The 25,175-nt window shown below is 35.2% G+C and overlaps 1 protein-coding gene across 1 annotated transcript in view; it reads right to left on the reverse strand.

The window, feature by feature from the left end:
- Positions 1 to 25,175, reverse strand: part of LOC143231154 (uncharacterized) — a 46,351-nt gene that overhangs the window by 2,003 nt on the left and 19,173 nt on the right. Inside the window, exons 2-3 of the mRNA XM_076465806.1 lie at positions 18,959 to 19,027; positions 10,479 to 10,747 (exon numbers count right to left, since the gene is read on the reverse strand). Of these exons, the coding sequence (XP_076321921.1) occupies positions 10,479 to 10,747; positions 18,959 to 18,980 (291 nt within the window). The 5' untranslated portion in view covers positions 18,981 to 19,027. The remainder of the gene's footprint in view (positions 1 to 10,478; positions 10,748 to 18,958; positions 19,028 to 25,175) is intronic.

Genomic DNA, 25,175 nt, shown 5'->3' on the forward strand with positions numbered 1-25,175 from the left:
TTACTACCACTAAAACACACTATTAATTCAACATAGGTACACGCTAGACTACAGTTTACTAACACTAAAACACACTATTAATTCAACATAGGTACACGTTAGACTACAGTTTACTAACACTAAAACACACTATTAATTCAACATAGGTACACACTAGACTACAGTTTACTAACACGAAAACACACTATTAATTCAATAAAAATACACACTAGACTGCAGTTTACTAACACTAAAACACACTATTAATTCAACATAGGTACACACTAGACTACAGTTTACTAACACTAAAACACACTATTAATTCAACATTCAACATAGGTACACACTAGACTACGGTTTACTAACACTAAAACACACTATTAATTCAACAAATACACACTAGACTACAGTTTACTAACACTAAAACACACTATTAATTCAACATAGGTACACACTAGACTACAGTTTACTAACACTAAAACACACTATTAATTCAACATAGGTACACACTAGACTACAGTTTACTAACACTAAAACACACTATTAATTCAACAAAGGTACACACTAGACTACAGTTTACTAACACTAAAACACACTATTAATTCAACAAATATACACACTAGACTACAGTTTACTAACACTAAAACACACTATTAATTCAACATAGGTACACACTAGACTACAGTTTACTAACACTAAAACACACTATTAATTCAACATAGGTACACACTAGACTACAGTTTACTAACACGAAAACACTATTAATTCAACATAGGTACACACTAGACTACAGTTTACTAACACTAACACACACTATTAATTCAATAAAAATACACACTAGACTACAGTTTACTAACACTAAAACACACTATTAATTCAACATAGGTACACGCTAGACCACAGTTTACTGACACTAAAACACACTATTAATTCAACATAGGTACACGCTGGAATAAAGTCTACTGAAGCTATTAATTCAACAAATGTACACGCTAGACTACAGTTTACTAACACTAAAACACACTATTAATTCAACATAGGTACACACTAGACTACAGTTTACTAACACTAAAACACACTATTAATTCAACATAGGTACACACTAGACTACAGTTTACTAACACTAAAACACACTATTAATTCAACATAGGTACACACTAGACTACAGTTTACTAACACTAAAACACACTATTAATTCAACAAAGGTACACACTAGACTACAGTTTACTAACACTAAAACACACTATTAATTCAACAAATATACACACTAGACTACAGTTTACTAACACTAAAACACACTATTAATTCAACATAGGTACACACTAGACTACAGTTTACTAACACTAAAACACACTATTAATTCTACATAGGTACACACTAGACTACAGTTTACTAACACGAAAACACTATTAATTCAACCTAGGTACACACTAGACTACAGTTTACTAACACTAACACACACTATTAATTCAATAAAAATACACACTAGACTACAGTTTACTAACACTAAAACACACTATTAATTCAACATAGGTACACGCTAGACCACAGTTTACTGACACTAAAACACACTATTAATTCAACATAGGTACACGCTGGAATAAAGTCTATTGAAGCTATTAATTCAACAAATGTACACGCTAGACTACAGTTTACTAACACTAAAACACACTATTAATTCAACATAGGTACACACTAGACTACAGTTTACTAACACTAAAACAGGTAATTCAACATAGGTACACACACTACAGTTTACTAAACGAAAACACTATTAATTCAACATAGGTACACACTAGACTACAGTTTACTAACACTAAAAACACTATTAATTCAACATAGGTACACACTAGACTACAGTTTACTAACACTAAACACACTATTAATTCAATAAAAATACACACTAGACTACAGTTTACTAACACTAAAACACACTATTAATTCAACATAGGTACACGCTAGACTACAGTTTACTAACACTAAAACACACTATTAATTCAACATAGGTACACACTAGACTACAGTTTACTAACACGAAAACACTATTAATTCAACATAGGTACACACTAGACTACAGTTTACTAACACTAACACACACTATTAATTCAATAAAAATACACACTAGACTACAGTTTACTAACACTAAAACACACTATTAATTCAACATAGGTACACGCTAGACCACAGTTTACTGACACTAAAACACACTATTAATTCAACATAGGTACACACTGGAATAAAGTCTATTAAAGCTATTAATTCAACAAATATACACACTAGAGTTCAGTTCATTAACACTATTACTTGGAGAAAAACGCACACCAGACTATAGTTTATTAACAATTTTAATTGAACAAAGAAACACACTAGACTATAATTTAATAAGAATCTTACTTGAACAGAGGTACACACTATAGTACACTTTAATGAACTATTTTATTTAGATAAAATAAACATAATACACTACAGTTATTGAACATTGTTAATAAATAAAGACACACTCTTAACTAAGTTTACCCAACAAACTTACTTACAGTTACGACAGAAAATGTTCGTACCCCTGCGTCCAGAGTAGTTTTTTTGCTCATAACATAAAAAGTATCACAATTAGGCAAATGGACGTATATTATATTATAAATATTATACTAACACACATCTACATACATTTCTATGTAGATTAAACGACAAATAAACTGTTTATAAACGAATAACTAAAAATAGCAGAAAGTGTTCGTACATTTCAGAACGTGTGAAAAAACTGATATTCTCGTAAAAAGTTTATTTAGTTTGGCGAATAAACTACATTATACAATTCCAGAACTAGGCACTGGGTTCATAATTATTGGAATTTAACCAGCAAAAAATGTACTTCCGGCAATTTAGCGCCGTCTCCGTCATTATCTGCTTGGTCATCATGGTGAACAGGAAACAACTGTCCTGTGATTTAAAAACCGAATTATTGTAAAATACAAGTCTCGTGTGTCTCTTTCCGGCATTGCTATACAACGTAATGTGCTGAAATCTACTGTACAAAACATAATTGCCAAGTTTAAGCTCACAGGATCAACTGCTAACCTCCCTCATTCTGGATGCCCCACCAAAATTCCAGAGAAAACCAAGAGGAAGGTTCTCAGAGAAGTTAGTAGGAACCCTCGTTTAACACGTAATGACATACAGAAACTAGTAAGGCAAACTGGGGTTGAAGTAAGCACCTCTACAGTTACGAACATGTTACGCTCTTCTAGGTTCAAAGCATGCCGTCCTCGTAGAACTCCATATTTAAAACCTGTTCATTTAGAAGAATGATTGAGGTATGCAAGAAAGCATGTAGATAAACCCTTTACCTATTGGAAGAGTATTCTTTGGTTAGACGAGACTAAAATCGAGCTTTTCGGCCACAATGATGTTCGCAATATTTTCCATAAGAAGGGGAAATGAAAAATCTTCCAAAGAATACCGTCCCTAGAGTTAAACACGGAGGTGGCTCGATCATGCTATGGGGATCCTTCAGCTCTTCTGGTGTAGCAGTCTTCACTTCGTCAACGGAATCATGAAAAAAGAAGAGTACGTTGATATATTAGGCACTTATATCAAAAATGATGCTCGGAACTTGTGGCTTGGGCGTCGTTGGATCTTCCAGCACAACAATGACCCTAAGCACACATCGAAATATGTGCAATCCTGATTGCAGAGGAAAAATATAAGCGTTCTGGAGTAGCCATCGCAGTCACCCGATCTCAACCCAATTAAAAACGTTTGGCATGAGTTGACAGGGTTCATCAGCGTGATCCGAAAAACTTGCAAGAGTTGGAGGCCTTCTGTAAAGAAGAATGGAAGAAAATACCAGTCGAGTACTGTCAAACGATCATGGAGGACTATGAGGAGAGATTGCGCCAAGTAATTCACCTGAAAGGCTACACAACTGACCATTAAATTAGACGCACGAACACTTTCTGCCCCTCCTATTTTTGGTTATAGGTTTATAAACAGTTTATTTGTCGTTTAATGTAAATACAAATTTATGTAGATGTGTGTTAGTATACTATTTATAATATATTATACTTCTATTAGCCTACACGTGATACTTTTTAAGTTATGAGCAAAAAACCACTCGGGACGCAGGGGTACGAACACTTTTTGTCGTAACTATAAGTGAATGTCACACTAGACTATAATTAATAATAACCTTACTTGAGATATTTTCTCACATTGATCCTATCGATGATACACTATAACAGGTATTGTCTTATCTTTATCCTGCAGATAATATATGATAACAGGTGTTGTCTTACATTGATCCTGTAGACAATACACGATAACAAGTATTGTGTTGCATTGATACTGTAGACGATACACGATATGAGTTATTGGGTTACATTGATCCTGTGGACAATACACGATAACAAGTATTGGGTTACATTGATCCTGTGGACAATACACGATAACAAGTATTGGGTTACATTGATCCTGTGGACAATACACGATATGAGATATTGTCTTACATTGATCCTGTGGACAATACAAGATATGAGATATTGGGTTACATTGATCCTGTGGACAATACACGATATAAGGTATTGTCTTACATTGATCCTGTGGACAATACACTATATCAGGTATTGTCTTACATTGATCCCGTGGACAATACACGATATGAGATATTGGGTTACATTGATCCTGTGGACAATACACGATATAAGGTATTGTCTTACATTGATCCTGTGGACAATACACAATATCAGGTATTGTCTTATCTTTCTCCTGTCAATAATACACGAAAAGAGTTACTGTCTTTTATTGATCCTGTGAACAATATACGATAACATGCACTGTCTTACCTTGATCCTGTAGACAATACACGATAACATGCACTGTCTTACCTTGATCCTGTAGATAATACACGATAACAGGCACTGTCTTACCTTGATCCTGTAGACACGATAACATGCACTGTCTTACCTTGATCCTGCAGACAATACACGATAACATGCACTGTCTTACCTTGATCCTGTAGACAATGCACGATAACAGGCACTGTCTTACCTTGATCCTGTAGATAATACACGATAACATGCACTGTCTTACCTTGATCCTGTAGACAATACACGATAACAGGCACTGTCTTACCTTGATCCTGTAGATAATACACGATAACATGCACTGTCTTACCTTGATCCTGTAGATAATACACGATAACATGCACTGTCTTACCTTGATCCTGTAGACAATACACGATAACAGGTACTGTCTTACCTTGAACCTGTAGACAATACACGATACCATGCACTGTCTTACCTTGATCCTGTAGACAATACACGATAACAGGTACTGTCTTACCTTGATCCTGTAGATAATACACGATAACATGCACTGTCTTACCTTGATCCTGTAGATAATACACGATAACACGCACTGTCTTACCTTGATCCTGTAGACAATACACGATAACAGGTACTGTCTTACCTTGAACCTGTAGACAATACACGATACCATGCACTGTCTTACCTTGATCCTGTAGACAATACACGATAACAGGCACTGTCCTACGTTGATCCTGTAGACACGATAACATGCACTGTCTTACCTTGATCCTGTAGACAATACACGATAACATGCACTGTCTTACCTTGATCCTGTAGACAATACACGATAACAGGCACTGTCTTACCTTGATCCTGTAGACAATACACGATAACAGGTACTGTCTTACCTTGATCCTGTAGATAATACACGATAACATGCACTGTCTTACCTTGATCCTGTAGATAATACACGATAACACGCACTGTCTTACCTTGATCCTGTAGATAATACACGATAACATGCACTTTCGTACCTTGATCCTGTAGACACGATAACATGCACTGTCTTACCTTGATCCTGTAGACAATACACGATAACATGCACTGTCTTACCTTGATCCTTAGACAATACACGATAACAGGCACTGTCTTACCTTGATCCTGTAGACACGATAACAGGCACTGTCTTACCTTGATCCTGCAGACACGATGACAGGCACTGTCTTACCTTGATCCTGTAGATAATACACGATAACATGTACTGTCTTACTTTGATCCTGTAGACAATACACGATAGCAGGTACTGTGTTACCTTGATCCTGTAGACAATACACGATAACATGCACTGTCTTACCTTGCTCCTGTAGATAATACACGATAACAGGTACTGTCTTACTTTGATCCTGTAGACACGATAACATGCACTGTCTTACCTTGATCCTGTAGACAATACACGATAACATGCACTGTCTTACCTTGATCCTGTAGATAATACACGATAACATGCACTTTCGTACCTTGATCCTGTAGATAATGCACGATAACATGCATTGTCTTACCTTGATCCTGTAGATAATACACGATAACAGGTACTGTCTTACCTTGATCCTGTAGACAGTACACGATAACATGCACTGTCTTACCTTGATCCTGTAGATAATACACGATAACAGGTACTGTCTTACCTTGATCCTGTAGACACGATAACATGCACTGTCTTACCTTGATCCTGTAGACACGATAACATGCACTGTCTTACCTTGATCCTGTAGACAATACACAACAACAGGCACTGTCTTACCTTGATCCTGTAGATAATACACGATAACATGCACTGTCTTACCTTGATCCTGTAGATAATGCAGGATAACATGCACTGTCTTACCTTGATCCTGTAGACACGATAACATGCACTGTCTTACCTTAATCCTGTAGATAATACACGATAGCATGCACTGTCTTACCTTGATCCTGTAGACAATACACAACAACAGGCACTGTCTTACCTTGATCCTGTAGATAATGCACGATAACATGCACTGTCTTACCTTGATCCTGTAGATAATGCAGGATAACATGCACTGTCTTACCTTGATCCTGTAGACAATACACAATAACAGGTACTGTCTTACCTTGATCCTGTAGACACGATAACATGCACTGTCTTACCTTGACCCTGTAGACAATACACGATAACATCCACTGTCTTACCTTGATCCTGTAGACACGATAACATGCACTGTCTTACCTTGATCCTGTAGATAATACACGATAACAGGCACTGTCTTACCTTGATCATGTAGACACGATAACAGGTACTGTCTTACCTTGATCATGTAGACACGATAACAGGTACTGTCTTACCTTGATCCTGTAGATAATACACGATAACAGGTACTGTCTTACCTTGATCATGTAAACACGATAACAGGTACTGTCTTACCTTGATCCTGTAGACACGATAACATGCACTGTTTTACCTTGATCCTGTAGACAATACACGATAACGTGCACTGTCTTACCTTGATCCTGTAGATAATACACGATAACAGGTACTGTCTTACCTTGATCCTGTAGACACGATAACAGGCGCTGTCTTACCTTGATCCTGTAGACAATACACGATAACATGCACTGTCTTACCTTGATCCTGTAGATAATACACGATAACATGCACTGTCTTACCTTGATCCTGTAGACAATACACGATAACAGGTACTGTCTTACCTTGAACCTGTAGACAATACACGATACCATGCACTGTCTTACCTTGATCCTGTAGACAATACACGATAACAGGTACTGTCTTACCTTGATCCTGTAGATAATACACGATAACATGCACTGTCTTACCTTGATCCTGTAGATAATACACGATAACACGCACTGTCTTACCTTGATCCTGTAGACAATACACGATAACAGGTACTGTCTTACCTTGAACCTGTAGACAATACACGATACCATGCACTGTCTTACCTTGATCCTGTAGACAATACACGATAACAGGCACTGTCCTACGTTGATCCTGTAGACACGATAACATGCACTGTCTTACCTTGATCCTGTAGACAATACACGATAACATGCACTGTCTTACCTTGATCCTGTAGACAATACACGATAACAGGCACTGTCTTACCTTGATCCTGTAGACAATACACGATAACAGGTACTGTCTTACCTTGATCCTGTAGATAATACACGATAACATGCACTGTCTTACCTTGATCCTGTAGATAATACACGATAACACGCACTGTCTTACCTTGATCCTGTAGACAATACACGATAACAGGTACTGTCTTACCTTGAACCTGTAGACAATACACGATACCATGCACTGTCTTACCTTGATCCTGTAGACAATACACGATAACAGGCACTGTCCTACGTTGATCCTGTAGACACGATAACATGCACTGTCTTACCTTGATCCTTAGACAATACACGATAACAGGCACTGTCTTACCTTGATCCTGTAGACACGATAACAGGCACTGTCTTACCTTGATCCCGCAGACACGATGACAGGCACTGTCTTACCTTGATCCTGTAGATAATACACGATAACATGTACTGTCTTACTTTGATCCTGTAGACAATACACGATAGCAGGTACTGTGTTACCTTGATCCTGTAGACAATACACGATAACATGCACTGTCTTACCTTGCTCCTGTAGATAATACACGATAACAGGTACTGTCTTACTTTGATCCTGTAGACACGATAACATGCACTGTCTTACCTTGATCCTGTAGACAATACACGATAACATGCACTGTCTTACCTTGATCCTGTAGATAATACACGATAACATGCACTTTCTTACCTTGATCCTGTAGATAATGCACGATAACATGCATTGTCTTACCTTGATCCTGTAGATAATACACGATAACAGGTACTGTCTTACCTTGATCCTGTAGACAGTACACGATAACATGCACTGTCTTACCTTGATCCTGTAGACAATACACGATAACATGCACTGTCTTACCTTGATCCTGTAGATAATACACGATAACATGCACTTTCTTACCTTGATCCTGTAGATAATGCACGATAACATGCATTGTCTTACCTTGATCCTGTAGATAATACACGATAACAGGTACTGTCTTACCTTGATCCTGTAGACAGTACACGATAACATGCACTGTCTTACCTTGATCCTGTAGATAATACACGATAACAGGTACTGTCTTACCTTGATCCTGTAGACACGATAACATGCACTGTCTTACCTTGATCCTGTAGACACGATAACATGCACTGTCTTACCTTGATCCTGTAGACAATACACAACAACAGGCACTGTCTTACCTTGATCCTGTAGATAATACACGATAACATGCACTGTCTTACCTTGATCCTGTAGATAATGCAGGATAACATGCACTGTCTTACCTTGATCCTGTAGACACGATAACATGCACTGTCTTACCTTAATCCTGTAGATAATACACGATAGCATGCACTGTCTTACCTTGATCCTGTAGACAATACACAACAACAGGCACTGTCTTACCTTGATCCTGTAGATAATACACGATAACATGCACTGTCTTACCTTGATCCTGTAGATAATGCAGGATAACATGCACTGTCTTACCTTGATCCTGTAGACACGATAACATGCACTGTCTTACCTTAATCCTGTAGATAATACACGATAGCATGCATTGTCTTACCTTGATCCTGTAGACAATACACAATAACAGGCACTGTCTTACCTTGATCCTGTAGATAATACACGATAACATGCACTGTCTTACCTTGATCCTGTAGATAATGCAGGATAACATGCACTGTCTTACCTTGATCCTGTAGACAATACACAATAACAGGTACTGTCTTACCTTGATCCTGTAGACACGATAACATGCACTGTCTTACCTTGATCCTGTAGATAATACACGATAACAGGCACTGTCTTACCTTGATCATGTAGACACGATAACAGGTACTGTCTTACCTTGATCATGTAGACACGATAACAGGTACTGTCTTACCTTGATCCTGTAGATAATACACGATAACAGGTACTGTCTTACCTTGATCATGTAAACACGATAACAGGTACTGTCTTACCTTGATCCTGTAGACACGATAACATGCACTGTTTTACCTTGATCCTGTAGACAATACACGATAACGTGCACTGTCTTACCTTGATCCTGTAGATAATACACGATAACAGGTACTGTCTTACCTTGATCCTGTAGACACGATAACAGGCGCTGTCTTACCTTGATCCTGTAGACAATACACGATAACATGCACTGTCTTACCTTTATCCTGTAGACAATACACGATAACGTGCACTGTCTTACCTTGATCCTGTAGATAATACACGATAACAGGTACTGTCTTACCTTGATCCTGTAGATAATACACGATAACAGGCACTGTCTTACCTTGATCCTGTAGACAATACACGATAACGTGCACTGTCTTACCTTGATACTGTAGATAATACACGATAACAGGTACTGTCTTACCTTGATTCGGTAGACACGATAACATGCACTGTCTTACCTTGATCCTGTAGAGAATACACGATAACATGCACTGTCTTACCTTGATCCTGTAGACACGATAACAGGCACTGTCTTACCTTGATCATGTAGACACGATAACAGGCACTGTCTTATCTTGATCCTGTAGACACGATAACAGGTACTGTCTTACCTTTATCCTAGTTATGTAAGACTTTCGACTTCGGACAACAATAGTTCCATCCACATACAGTAATCTGCTCATTGCGGAATCTTCCCATCCGATAATGATATATTCGTTATGTTTTAGTTTCGGGCATGCACAAGAACTGTTTGTCCACAGCAAGGTTTCAGTGTGAGGCTGGATAGGTACTTTGGTGTACTTTATGACATTCTGGATTCTCACTTTAGTTAGGGTTAACTCTCCAATGACCTCTGAGAACAGCATGCTTGCCACAATGGCTGAGAATGAAACAGTGACATTTATTAATGATGAAACAATTGTTAGAGTGAAAAGTGCGTAGTACTTATTAGATAGAAGGTGTTGTTTGGAAGAGAAGTATACAAAACATATCTGCAACTAATTATATACTCAGAGACGACAGGAAAGACAGGTAGTTAACAGCGTCTATCGCTTGTTTCTGAGCTTCATAATCTGATAGCTATTTTTATATCGCACACACGGCCCAAGTTGCAGAGCTGTTATTCCTTTTGTTGTTATTGACTTGGTGAGAGCCACGGTCAGGGTAGCTAGCCTTTTCACCACGTTGATGAGTCAGATTTGGTTACACAGTGTGGTGAGCACACTAAAAGTTTTCATTAAATAATTTTTATTGTATTTCCTTCTATTCAACGATCTAGTTACTAAACATAAACCAATATTATTCATTTATAACTTAGTGTTTTAACATTTCATGTTGTATTAACAATTAGAAGCAACACAAGGTCAAAATCTTACACAATAAATAATTGTTAAAAATAGCAAATTGTCCTATCTACTACATACTTTAGACATGATCGTTATCCTGGACAACAGTCGGCTCTCAACCTCTATTGAAAGTAATTCATATTGGTGCCTGCATACAATAGATCGTCTCACTCATGGACACAAATACTATCATATGTACTTATGATTGTGATGTGAAAGCTGTTAAGTTTTTTGAAAGACGTACCCAAAGAAACACGATATACATTCGAAATTATTGACAAACATGTCAATAAAGTAATAATGTTAACATTTAGAAGGCTAGAAGAGAAAAGTAAGATAAATAACTTGAGTATTTGTTTGTCGTGTTCAGTTTTTTTATCGACATGAATATAATGTTGTGTACCATTATCCGTGTGTTTTCAGTCAAATAGTCTCCTGAGTACAAAACTTAGAATAAAAATAATTATACCTAAAGTTCAAATTGGCCAAACGTGTAGAAATGTAGAAACAAGAAGTAAAAAACCGGGTAATGAAGGTGAATGAATGGATATCAGTAAAAAATATGGAACAAACTTATCATGTAATAGACTGGAACAATATTAATTTAATAAGACAAGTAGAATTTCAATTAGAACTAAATATATGCGAAACTACAGAAATGAAAAACACAAAACAACGAAGATATTAAACTGGTCAAGGTGTTGGAAATCATAAACTAGTGAACAGATGTGTTATAACTCTGGATAGTTTGGATATAGACGGCGCTTTAATATGCAAATAATTATGTGGGTATATAAGTCCCATCCTTACTTCTAACATTACTCCTTAAGGTAGTGTCATATAGACACTGAAACATATATAGATAATCTTAGGGCAAATTTCTGTTTTTAATAATTATTTATTGGGTAACATTTTAACGTTTTATTACTTTTAATTGTAAACAGATCTTAGACACAGGCGTCGTTTATAAATGTTTCCTTCTCGTTACAATGATACTGATGTAAAACGTAGACATTGATTAATCCGTGATGACGAGAAAACCCACTTGTAAAGAAATATATATATGTAAAAACGGCTGGTTTGAATAGAGAAAACTCTATGTAGAGGAGCGAACAACGTTTATACCTTCTTCGGTCATCGTCAGGTTCACAAAGAAAGGAAGAGGTAATTGACTGACAGCTGACCACATGTTTGAAGGGGTTGGGTAACTGAGTGTAGGAATGTAGAGGACATGCTTAGGTGTTTGAATATATAATTTTACATTATTTATTATATTATGTTTAATATAGGTATAAAGGTGTTCCTTTGTATTGGTTTATTTTGAGTTGTTGTATAAGTAAGGCTTCTTTAATTTTGCCTTTGTTTATGTTTGTTTCTTTATTTAGTATTTGAGTGTTTTCTATGGTTATGTTGTGTTTAATTGACTTGCAGTGTTCGAAAACGTGTGAAGGTGACTTTTTATGTTCTTTGAATCTAATACTTCATCAACATCAATAAGTTTCCTCCACAAACCGTAGAAAACATTATACGCACACACCTAGACAGAAAGCAAAATCAACCAACAAAAGTAAATATATATATCTCACGAATCAAAAAATCACGAAACCATATACTGCTGCATACCATATATTCCCAACATCAACAGAAAAATAACCAACATTTGGCAAAAACTAGTAACAAAATATGACATTCCAATTAATACGAAATTTATTCAAAAACCAGGCACGAAACTGAGGTCTATACAATGTAAAATCTACACTGACAAACACCATACCAACATTATTTATAAAATACAACGTGATAATTGCCATGACTTTTATATTGGAGAAACAAGTAGAAAAATGGAAACCAGTTACAAAGGAACACCTTTATACCTATATTAAAAATAATATAATAAATAATATAAAATTACATATTCAAATATCTAACACCGCCCTCTACATAGTTTTCTCTATACATACCAGCCGTTTTCACATATATAGACATTGATCAGAAAAGGAACACGAATCAGGAGACAGCTGGTGATACTTAGTAGTGACACCTATTGGTCAATATTATAATTAGAGGTGACACACATTGATCAGTGTTACGACCAGCATCAGTAAAGTCGTAAGATCTGTCTCCCTATATATATTTACTTTGTGAATTCATCAGATAAAACACAACAACAAAACAGTTGTTTACTTCGTGAATTTGACTGTATCACATTGAATATAGTAATTAGAAAGAAATATTTTACGTAAAGTTATGATACCGAATGAAATGTGATGAAATACAAAGACATACAACAGAGAGCTAAGTTTGTAATATAAATAAATGAGACTGAGAATGGATATGAGAAAATCCAGAAGTGAAACAAATAAAAACTAAAGCGAACATAGAAGAGAAATAGAAGGGATAAAAGAAAGAAGGCCAATAATATAAATATATGATAGACAGAAGAGGACAAGATGAAGATGTGAAACAAAAATAGAAAGGAAAAAGACACTATGTATAACAGGGACAGAATGGAACAAAAAACAACAGGAATACAACAGGTACAAAACTAAAGATAACAAAGAAATAAAAATCAATGTATCAGGTCATCCCTTAAGTAAAGTCCGATTTTAAGTTTAGAAGAAGCGAAAGAATTTCAAACACTTTTAATGTTATTTAATAAATAATGTATGTTTCATTATTATCGATTACTTCCTAGCAACGATTCATAAGCTTCTGAATGTCACTTCTATAAAATTCTTGGGGTTTGGAGGAAAAGAATGTAGGGAAGGTAGTTTTGACATCTTCCTGTGTTCCAAGCTTTTTTCCACCAAGATAGTTCTGTAAACTTCAGAATAAATGATAATCAGATGGGGCAAGGTCTGGAGAATAAGGAGGATGTGGAAGTTTCTCCCAGTCTAGCTCTTCAATCTTTGCAGATGTGATCCTTGCTGTATGAGACCGTGAATTATCCTGGTGTAACACAACAACTTTGCGATTGATCAAATCAGGGCTCTTTTCTTTCAGAGCAACATTCAAGCGCTCTAATGGTTGACAATAGAAGTCTGATGTGATCGTCACATTACAAAGTGGATCACACCAACAATATCCCACCAAACACTTAAAAAGATTTTTCTGGGATGGAGATCCATTTTGGGCTGTGCTTTAGCCAGTGTATCTGCATTGAGCCATTGTTTGCGGCGCTTAATACTTTTATAATATATCCACTTTCATCTTCAGTCATTAACCTGTGCAAAAGACGTGACACTTTTCCAAGCTCTTTCAGATGACAGTGAACTGTTGAATAGGTTGAAATAAGCTTCTATGCTAGTTCTTCAACTGCTACAGCACAATCTTCATCAAGTAAAGCAAGCAGCAAGTTATCATTAAACTCAACAGGCCAACCTGAACATGGCACATCACTTAAGCTGTAGTCACCTGATCTGAACTTCTAAAACCACCTTCGACACTTTCATTCATTGAGAGCCCCTGCACCTTAAATACCTAGAATGTTTCGTGTAGTTTCTGCTGCACTATTACCTTTTTCATGAAGCATTATATGCGTAATGAGCACCTCAGATACATCCATCTTCATAAGGATTTATTTCATTAATAATCTGAAAAGGTGGAGTTGGGTTACTTTCTTTTATTTGTCTGAACATTTTTATACACGTCCTACTACATATTTTAGTCATTAAAGCCTTTAACAAAGACAGAAATGATGATGCACTTCCTGCATTAAATTTTCGGATGATGTGATGACCTATAAATCATATAGGAATTAAGAGAATAGTCTCTCATAATGCTGGCAACCAAACAAAATATGTAATTCACACAAAGTGAATAGTCTCTCATAATGCTTGCAACCAAACAAAATATGTAATTCACACAAAGTGAATAGTCTCTCATAATGCTAGTAACCAAACAAAATATGTAATTCACACAAAGTGAATAGTCTCTCCTGATGCTGGTAACCAACATCAATATATAAAATATAAAAGTCACAGTAAATGAATAGTCTCACATGATGCTGATAATCAAAAGAAATATGTAAAATATAAAAGTCACAGAAAGTGAATAGTCTCTCCTGATATTAATAACCAACATAAACATGTAAAATACAAAAGTCAAAATAACTGAACTGTCTTTCTTGATGCTGGTAACCAACATAAATATGTAATTTATAAAAGTCATAGAAATTGAATAATCTCTCCTGATGCTTGTAACCAAAATAAATATGTAAAATATAAAAATAACAGTAGGTCAATGGTCTATCCTGATGCTGGTAACCAAAAGAAATATGTAAAATATAAAAGTCACAGAAATTGAATAGATTCTACTGATGCTTCTAGCCAAAAATATGTAAAATATAAAAGTTACAGTAAGTGAACAGTCTCCACTCATGCTGGTAACCAAGACAAATATATCAAATATAAAGGGCAGAGAAAGTGAATTGTCTCTCGAGATGGAAGTAACCATCAAAAATATGTAACATAAAAATCACAGAAGGTGAATAGTCTCTCCTGACGCTGGTAACCAACAAAAATATGAAAAGTATAAAAGTCACAGTAAGTGAATAGTCTCTCCTGATGCTGGTAACCAACAGAAATATGTAACATATCAAAATCACAAAAAGTGAAAAATTTCTCCTGATGCTTGTAACAAACAAAAATATGTAAAATCTACAAGTCATTGTAAGTGAAAAGTTTCTCTTGATGCTTGTAACAAACAAAAATATGTAAAATCTACAAGTCATTGTAAGTGAAAAGTTTCTCTTGATGCTGGTAACCAACAGAAATATGTATAGTATAAAAATCAGAAGAATTGAATGGTCTCTAATGTTGTTGGTAACCAATATAAATATGTCAAATATATAAGTCGCTCTAAGTAAATAGTCTTTCCTCATGGTGGTAATCAAGATAAATATCAAAAGTATAAGTCCCAATAAGTGAATAGTCTCTCCTAATGCTGGTAACCAATATAAATATGTAAATTATAAAATTCATTGTAAGTGAATAGTCTCTCCTAATGCTGGTAACCAATATAAATATGTAAATTATAAAATTCATTGTAAGTGAATAGTCTCTCCTAATGCTGGTAACCAATATAAATATGTAAATTATAAAATTCATTGTAAGTGAATAGTCTCTCCTAATGCTGGTAACCAATATAAATATGTAAAGTATAAAATTCATTGTAAGTGAATAGTCTCTCCTAATGCTGGTAACCAATATAAATATGTAAATTATAAAATTCATTGTAAGTGAATAGTCTCTCCTAATGCTGGTAACCAATATAAATATGTAAATTATAAAATTCATTGTAAGTGAATAGTCTCTCCTAATGCTGGTAACCAATATAAATATGTAAATTATAAAATTCATTGTAAGTGAATAGTCTCTCCTAATGCTGGTAACCAATATAAATATGTAAATTATAAAATTCATTGTAAATGAATAGTGTTTCCTGATGCTAGTAACCAAAACAAATATGTAAAATGTAAAAGTTACAGTAAGTTACAAGTTTCTCTTGATGCTGGTAACCATCAGAAATATGAATAGTATAAAAGTCACAAAAAGTGAATAGTTTCTCCTGACGCTGGTAACCAACATAATTATATGTAAAATATAAAAGTCACAATAAGTGATGTGTTTCCTCATGCTAGTAACCAAAGCAAATATGTAAAATATGAAATTCAAAGTAAGTGAATAGTCACTCCTGATGCTGGTAAGTAACATAAACATGTAAAATATAAAAGTAACAGTAAGTGAATAGTGTCTCCTGGTGTTGATAACCACAAGGAATATGTAACATATCAAAATCACAGTAAATTTCATGAAACTCATAACAAATGAAAATATGTAGAATATAAAGTCACAGTATGTAAATGGTCTCTCATGATGCTGATAACCAACATAAATATGTAAAATATAAAACTCACAGTAAGTAAACAATCTCTATTGGTGCTGCTATCCAATACAAATATATAAAATATAAAAGGCACAGTGGGCAAAGAGTCTCTACTGGTGCTGGTAATCAAGACAAATATATAAAATTTAAAGGCACGGTAAGTGAATAGTCTCTCCATAAGCTGGTAAACAAGAAAAATAGGAAAAGTATAAAAGTCACAATAAGTGAATAGTTGCTCCTGTTGCTGGTAACCAACCTAAATATGAAAAGTATAAAAGTCACAATAAGTGAATAGTCTCTCCTGTTGCTGGTAACCAACCTAAATATGAAAAAGTATAAAAGTCACAATAAGTGAATAGTTGCTCCTGTTGCTGGTAACCAACCTAAATATGAAAAGTATAAAAGTCACAATAAGTGAATAGTTGCTCCTGTTGCTGGTAACCAACCTAAATATGAAAAGTATAAAAGTCACAATAAGTGAATAGTTGCTCCTGTTGCTGGTAACCAACCTAAATATGAAAAGTATAAAAGTCACAATAAGTGAATAGTCTCTCCTGTTGCTGGTAACCAACCTAAATATGAAAAGTATAAAAGTCACAATAAGTGAATAGTTGCTCCTGTTGCTGGTAACCAACCTAAATATGAAAAGTATAAAAGTCACAATAAGTGAATAGTCTCTCCTGTTGCTGGTAACCAACCTAAATATGAAAAGTATAAAAGTCACAATAAGTGAATAGTCTCTCCTGTTGCTGGTAACCAACCTAAATATGAAAAGTATAAAAGTCACAATAAGTGAATAGTCTCTCCTGTTGCTGGTAACCAACCTAAATATGAAAAGTATAAAAGTCACAATAAGTGAATAGTTGCTCCTGTTGCTGGTAACCAACCTAAATATGAAAAGTATAAAAGTCACAATAAGTGAATAGTTGCTCCTGTTGCTGGTAACCAACCTAAATATGAAAAGTATAAAAGTCACAATAAGTGAATAGTCTCTCCTGTTGCTGGTAACCAACCTAAATATGAAAAGTATAAAAGTCACGGTAAGTAAATGGTCTCTCCTGATAGTTGTAACAAACAAAAATATGTAAAATATAAAAGTGACGGTAAGTGAATAGTCTCTCGTGATGCTGATAATCAACATAAATATGAAAAGTATAAGGTTCATAGAAAGTGAATAGTCTCTCATGATGCTGATAATCAACAAAAATATGTAAAATATAAAACTCACAGTAAGTAAACAATCTCTATTGGTGCTGCTATCCAATACAAATATATAAAATATAAAAGGCACAGTAAGCAAAGAGTCTCTACTGGTGCTGGTAACCAAGACAAATATATAAACTTTAAAGGCACGGTAAGTGAATAGTCTCTCCATAAGCTGGTAAACAAGAAAAATATGAAAAGTATAAAAGTCACAATAAGTGAATAGTTGCTCCTGTTGCTGGTAACCAACCTAAATATGAAAATAATAAAAGTCACAGTAAGTAAATGGTCTCTCTTGATAGTTGTAACAAACAAAAATATGTAAAATATAAAAGTGACGGTAAGTGAATAGTCTCTCCTATAGTTTGTTCTGTACTCTCTGCTATAGTCTGTCTTGTAATCTTTCCCACACTTTCTCTTATAGTCTCTGCTGTCCTATAGTTTCTCCTGTAGTCTCTCTTGTAGTATATTTGTTGTTTGTCCTGTAGTTTCTCCTGTAGTCTCTCTTGTAGTATATTTATTGTTTGTCCTGTAGTTTCTCCTGTTCTATAGTCTCTCCTATAGTTTCTCCTGTAGTCTCTCCACTATTTTTAGAGATACTTGTTCTCTCCTATAGTCTCTCCTGTAGTCTCTCCACTATTTTTAAAGATACCCACCGTATTGAAAACGTTTCTTCATGAACGTCTTTCTTTTTAATTTTCTTCTTTTTCCACATTTGCATATTCCTGAAAGAAATTATACATATTATATTTTAAGGTTTGTACATTGTGGAATAATATTTTTATGCATTTTCGTGAAAAAAATTCGATATCCTATACCCAATGGTAGAAATATTAATTGCCTCGACTAATTAGATTCCTACGAAAACATACATCATTTTATAAATTTTGATACCCAGTTTATTTTCATATTCAAACAGTTCATTTGGTATAAAAGAACAAAGAAACCCAATTAAAAATCCCACCCTTTGTCAAATTCTGATTATTAAATACTGTGCCACATCCTGACTACTAACCACTGTGCCACATCCTGTTTATTAGCCACTGTGCTACATTCTGATTAGTAACCACTGTGCCACATCCTGATTACTAATCAGTGTCACATCCTGTTTATTAGCCACTGTACTACATCCTGATTAGTAACCACTGTGCCACATCCCAATTACTAATCACTATATCATATCATGAGATACTAATCACTGCGCCACATTCCGATTACTAATCACTATATCGTCACATGAGATACTAACTACTGTGCCACATCTTGATTACTATCTACTGTGCCACGTCCTGATTACTGACCACTGTGCCACATACTGATTACTAACCACTGTGCCACATCCTGACCAGTATTTACTGTGCCACATTCTGATTAGTAACCACTGCACCACATCCTGATTAATAATCACTATGTCACATCCTGGGATACCAACCACTGTGTCACATGCCAATAACTAACTACTGTGCCACATAGTGACTACTAACCACTGTGTCACATAATGATTACTAACCACTGTGCAATATCCTGACTACTGTTCACTGTACCACATCCTGGAATACTAACCACTGTGTCACATCATGATTACTAACCACTGTATCACATCCTGATTACTAACCATTGTGTAACATCCTGATTACTAACCACTGTACTACATCCTGATCAGTTCACAGTTGGTTTCTAAAAAACATGAAGTTTACAAAACTTATATTATTAATCAAACAGCAATAAACTGATAATAAACAGATTTTCCTAGTCCAAAGAAAAGCTCCCTCACTGCTTCGTTAAAACCACACACACAGACAAATTTGTAGAACAATTTTATTTACGTGTGGAAACCTGACTAATTTGTTTCATGTGTCAGACGACTGTTGACTTCTATAAGTTCAGAGATGAAAGTCTAAGGTACTGTCTAAACATGTACGTTTTCTTCAATAAATATTTTTGTTTCAACAAATCCTTGTTTGTTAATTTATTATTATACAAGTATAATATTATTTCCTTCTAAACAACTATATTATGATAAGTTTACGAGATAATAAATAAAAACAAGGAACTTGTCGACATTTAGAGTGATGGGATAAAATATTTTTTCCATAATTAGAGTATATAAACATAAGCAATCGAAAGATAAGCGGCTGTCATTATAGATAACATTGTGTTTTTTGAGAGCTGATGTAGTCCGATGAATATACAAACTGGTAAAAGACAAAATATTGATTGACTGAGTTAACAATTATTATGCGATGAACGTAACAAAAATTACCACACAGAAGTTCTAAATCAGTCCGAAAGTAATTTAACTCAAGTGCAAACAACAATGTAGATATTCAGTGATGATTAGAGTAGAAACTGTGGACAGTGAAATACCAAAAGGTATCTGATAAATCGTGTTTCTTCTTTTGATTATTTCAAAAATAAAGGAATACACTACGTCAAGCATATGATTCAGTTATGTTATTCCACCACTTCAAACTGCGAGAGGAAGTGTAATGGTGTAGGGAAAATCTCCCTTCTAGAGGTCGGGCTATTTAGTTTTCTTATAACAATGCTTAACATTGGAGTTTACCGTAATCTTATAAGCCACCTAAACATATTCAATACACTTTATCAAACATATGGTTATAACATAATTTTATAGATTAATCGGGCCATTACATAAGTTAGAAAAACGTAACTTGTACAGTCTCTCCTGGTGATAATACAAGTTAAAACATCGTGACTTCTGTAGTCTCTCCAGGCCATCACACTGGTTAAAACATCATGACTTGGGTAATCCACACTGGCAATCACACTAGTTAGAAAGTCATGACTTCTATGTTTGTCACGGATATCACACTACTTAAAATTCGTGACTTATATCTTCTATCTTGGCTATCATATTAGTTAGAGCATCGTGATTTGTGTAGTCTGTCCTGGACATCACACTAGTTAGAACATAGTGAATTGCGTAATCTATTCTGTCTATCACACTAGATAGAACGTCGTAACGTGTGTAGTGTATCCTGGTCATCACACTAGTTAGAACATCCTGACATGTTTAATGTGTCCTAACTATCACACTAGCTAGAACATAGTAAGGTGTGTCATATATCCTGGCTATTACACTAATTAGAACATCGTGAGATGTGTCATATATCCTGGCTATTACACTAATTAGAACATCGTGAGATGTGTAATCTCTCCTGGACGTGACATTAGTTACAACATCGTGATTTGGGTAGCCTATCCCGGCTATAACACTCTGTTAGAACACTCTGACTTGTGTAATCTCTACTGTCAATGACACTAGTTAGAACGTCGTGAATTATATAATCCATCCTGCCTCTCACACTAGTTAGAGCATCATGACTTGTGTAATCTATCCCGGCAATCACACTAGTTAGAACATTGTGGCATGTGTAATCTCTTTTGGCTATCCCACTAGTTAATACATCGTAAGTTGTGTAATCTATCCTGTCCCTTGCATTAGATATAACGTCGTGACTTGTGTCGTTTGTCCCAACCATCACACTAGTTAGAACATCGTGACTTGTGTACTCTATCCTGGTTATCCCACTAGTTAGAACACTGTGACTTGTATGGCCTGTACTGGCTATAACACTTGTTAGAACATCTTGAGGTATGTAATCTATCCTCATCATGACATTAGTTAAAACCTCGTGACTTGTGTACTCTGTTGTGATTATCACACTCATTAGAACATTGTGACTTGTATAGTCTGTACTGGCTATAACACTAGTTAGAACATTGTGACTTCTATAGTCTGTACTGGCTATAACACTAGTTAGAACATCTTGAGACGTGTAATCTATCCTCATCATGACATTAATTAAAACCTCGTGACTTGTGTACTCTATCCTGTTTATCCCAATAGTTAGAACATTGTGACTTGTATAGTCTGTACTGGCTATAACACTAGTTAGAACATCTTGAGGTATGTAATCTATCCTCATCATGACATTAGTTAAAACATCGTGACTTGTGTACTCTGTTGTGATTATCACATTCATTAGAATATTGTGTAGTCTGTACTGGCTATAACACTAGTTAGAACATCTTGAGGTGTGTAATCTATCCTCATCATGACATTAGTTAAAACATCGTGACTTGTGTACTCTGTTGTGATTATCACACTCATTAGAACATTGTGACTTGTGTAATTTATCCTGGTTATCCCACTAGTTAGAACATTGTGACTTGTATAGTCTGTACTGGCTATAACACTAGTTAGCACATCTTGAGGTGTGTAATCTGTCCTCATCATGACATTAGTTAAAACATCGTGACTTGTATACTCTGTTGTGATTATCACACTCATTAGAATATTGTGACTTGTGTAGTTTATCCTGGTTATCACACTAGTTAGAACATTGTGACTTGTATAGTCTGTACTGGCTATAACACTAGTTAGAACATCTTGAGGTGTGTAATCTATCCTCATCATGACAGTAGTTAAAACATCGTGACTTGTGTACTCTGTTGTGATTATAACACCCATTAGAACATTGTGACTTGTGTAGTTTATCCTGGTTATCCCACTAGTTAGAACATTGTAACTTGTATAGTCTGTACTGGCTATAACACTAGTTAGCACATCTTGAGGTGTGTAATCTATCCTCATCATGACATTAGTTAAAGCATCGTGACTTGTGTACTCTGTTGTGATTATCACATTCATTAGAATATTGTGACTTGTATAGTCTGTATTGGCTATAACACTAGTTAGAACATTGTGACTTGTATAGTCTGTACTGGCTATAACACTAGTTGGAACATCTTGAGGTGTGTAATGTATCCTCATCATGACATTAGTTAAAACATCGTTTCTTGTGTACTCTGTTGTGATTATCACACTCATTAGAATATTGTGACTTGTGTAGTTTATCCTGGTTATCACACTAGTTAGAACATTGTGACTTGTATAGTCTGTACTGGCTATAACATTAGTTAGAACATCTTGAGGTGTGTAATCTATCCTCATCATGACATTAGTTAAAACCTCGTGACTTGTGTACTCTGTTGTGATTATCACATTCATTAGAATATTGTGTAGTCTGTACTGGCTATAACACCAGTTAGAACATCTTGAAGTGTGTAATTTATCCTCATCATGACATTAGTTAAAACCTCGTGACTTGTGTACTCTGTTGTGATTATCACATTCATTAGAATATTGTGTAGTCTGTACTGGCTATAACACTAGTTAGAACATCTTGAGGTGTGTAATCTATCTTCATCATGACATTAGTTAAAACATAGTGACTTGTGTACTCTGTTGTAATTATCACACTCATTAGAATATTGTGATTTGTATAGTCTTTACTGGCTATAACACTAGTTAGAACATCTTGAGGTGTGTAATCTATCCTCATCATGACATTAGTTAAAACATCGTGACTTGTGTACTCTGTTGTGATTATCACACCCATTAGAATATTGTGACTTGTGTAGTTTATCCTGGTTATCACACTAGTTAGAACATTGTGACTTGTATTGTCTGTACTGGCTATAACACTAGTTAGAACATCTTGAGGTGTGTAATCTATCCTCATCATGACATTAGTTAAAACCTCGTGACTTGTGTACTCTGTTGTGATTATCACATTCATTAGAATATTGTGTAGTCTGTACTGGCTATAACACTAGTTAGAACATCTTGAGGTGTGTAATCTATCTTCATCATGACATTAGTTAAAACATCGTGACTTGTGTACTCTGTTGTGATTATCACACTCATTAGAATATTGTGACTTGTATAGTCTGTACTGGCTATAACACTAGTTAGAACATCTTGAGGTGTGTAATCTATCTTCATCATGACATTAGTTAAAACATCGTGACTTGTGTACTCTGTTGTGATTATCACACTCATTAGAATATTGTGACTTGTGTAGTTTATCCTGGTTATCACACTAGTTAGAACATTGTGACTTGTATTGTCTGTACTGGCTATAACACTAGTTAGAACATCTTGAGGTGTGTAATCTATCCTCATCATGACATTAGTTAAAACCTCGTGACTTGTGTACTATGTTGTTATTATCACATTCATTAGAATATTGTGTAGTCTGTACTGGCTATAACACTAGTTAGAACATCTTGAGGTGTGTAATCTATCCTCATCATGACATTAGTTAAAACTTCGTGACTTGTGTACTCTGTTGTGATTATCACACTCATTAGAATATTGTGTAGTCTGTACTGGCTATAACACTAGTTAGAACATCTTGAGGTGTGTAATGTATCCTCATCATGACATTAGTTAAAACCTCGTGACTTGTGTACTCTGTTGTGATTATCACACTCATTAGAATATTGTGTAGTCTGTACTGGCTATAACACTAGTTAGAACATTGTGACTTGTATAGTCTGTACTGGCTATAACACTAGTTAGAACATCTTGAGGTGTGTAATCTATCCTCATCATGACATTAGTTAAAACCTCGTGACTTGTATACTCTGTTGTGATTATCACACTAATTAGAATATTGTGACTTGTGTAGTTGATCCTGGCCATCACACTTGTTAGAACATCCTGCCGTGTGTAATTTGCCTTGGCTATCACTTTAGTAAGAACATTGTGACTTGTATAATCTACCCGGGCTACCACACTAGTTAAAACATCGTAACTCGTGTAATTTATCATGTGACTTGTGTAATTTATCCTGTCCATCACAGTAGTTAGAAGGTTGTGACTTGTGAAGTGTGTCCCGGCCATCATACTATCTAGAACATTGTGAGTTGAGTAATCTATTCCGGCTATGAGTCTAGCTGGAAAATCGTGAATTGTTTACAATGTCCTGGCTATCACAATAGTTATAACATCTTGTTTGACTTGTGTAATCTATCCTGACTATCACACTAATTAGAGTA

The sequence above is a fragment of the Tachypleus tridentatus genome, chromosome 1 (genome assembly GCF_004210375.1).
Source record: "Tachypleus tridentatus isolate NWPU-2018 chromosome 1, ASM421037v1, whole genome shotgun sequence".
Classification (NCBI taxonomy): Eukaryota; Metazoa; Arthropoda; class Merostomata; order Xiphosura; family Limulidae; genus Tachypleus; species Tachypleus tridentatus.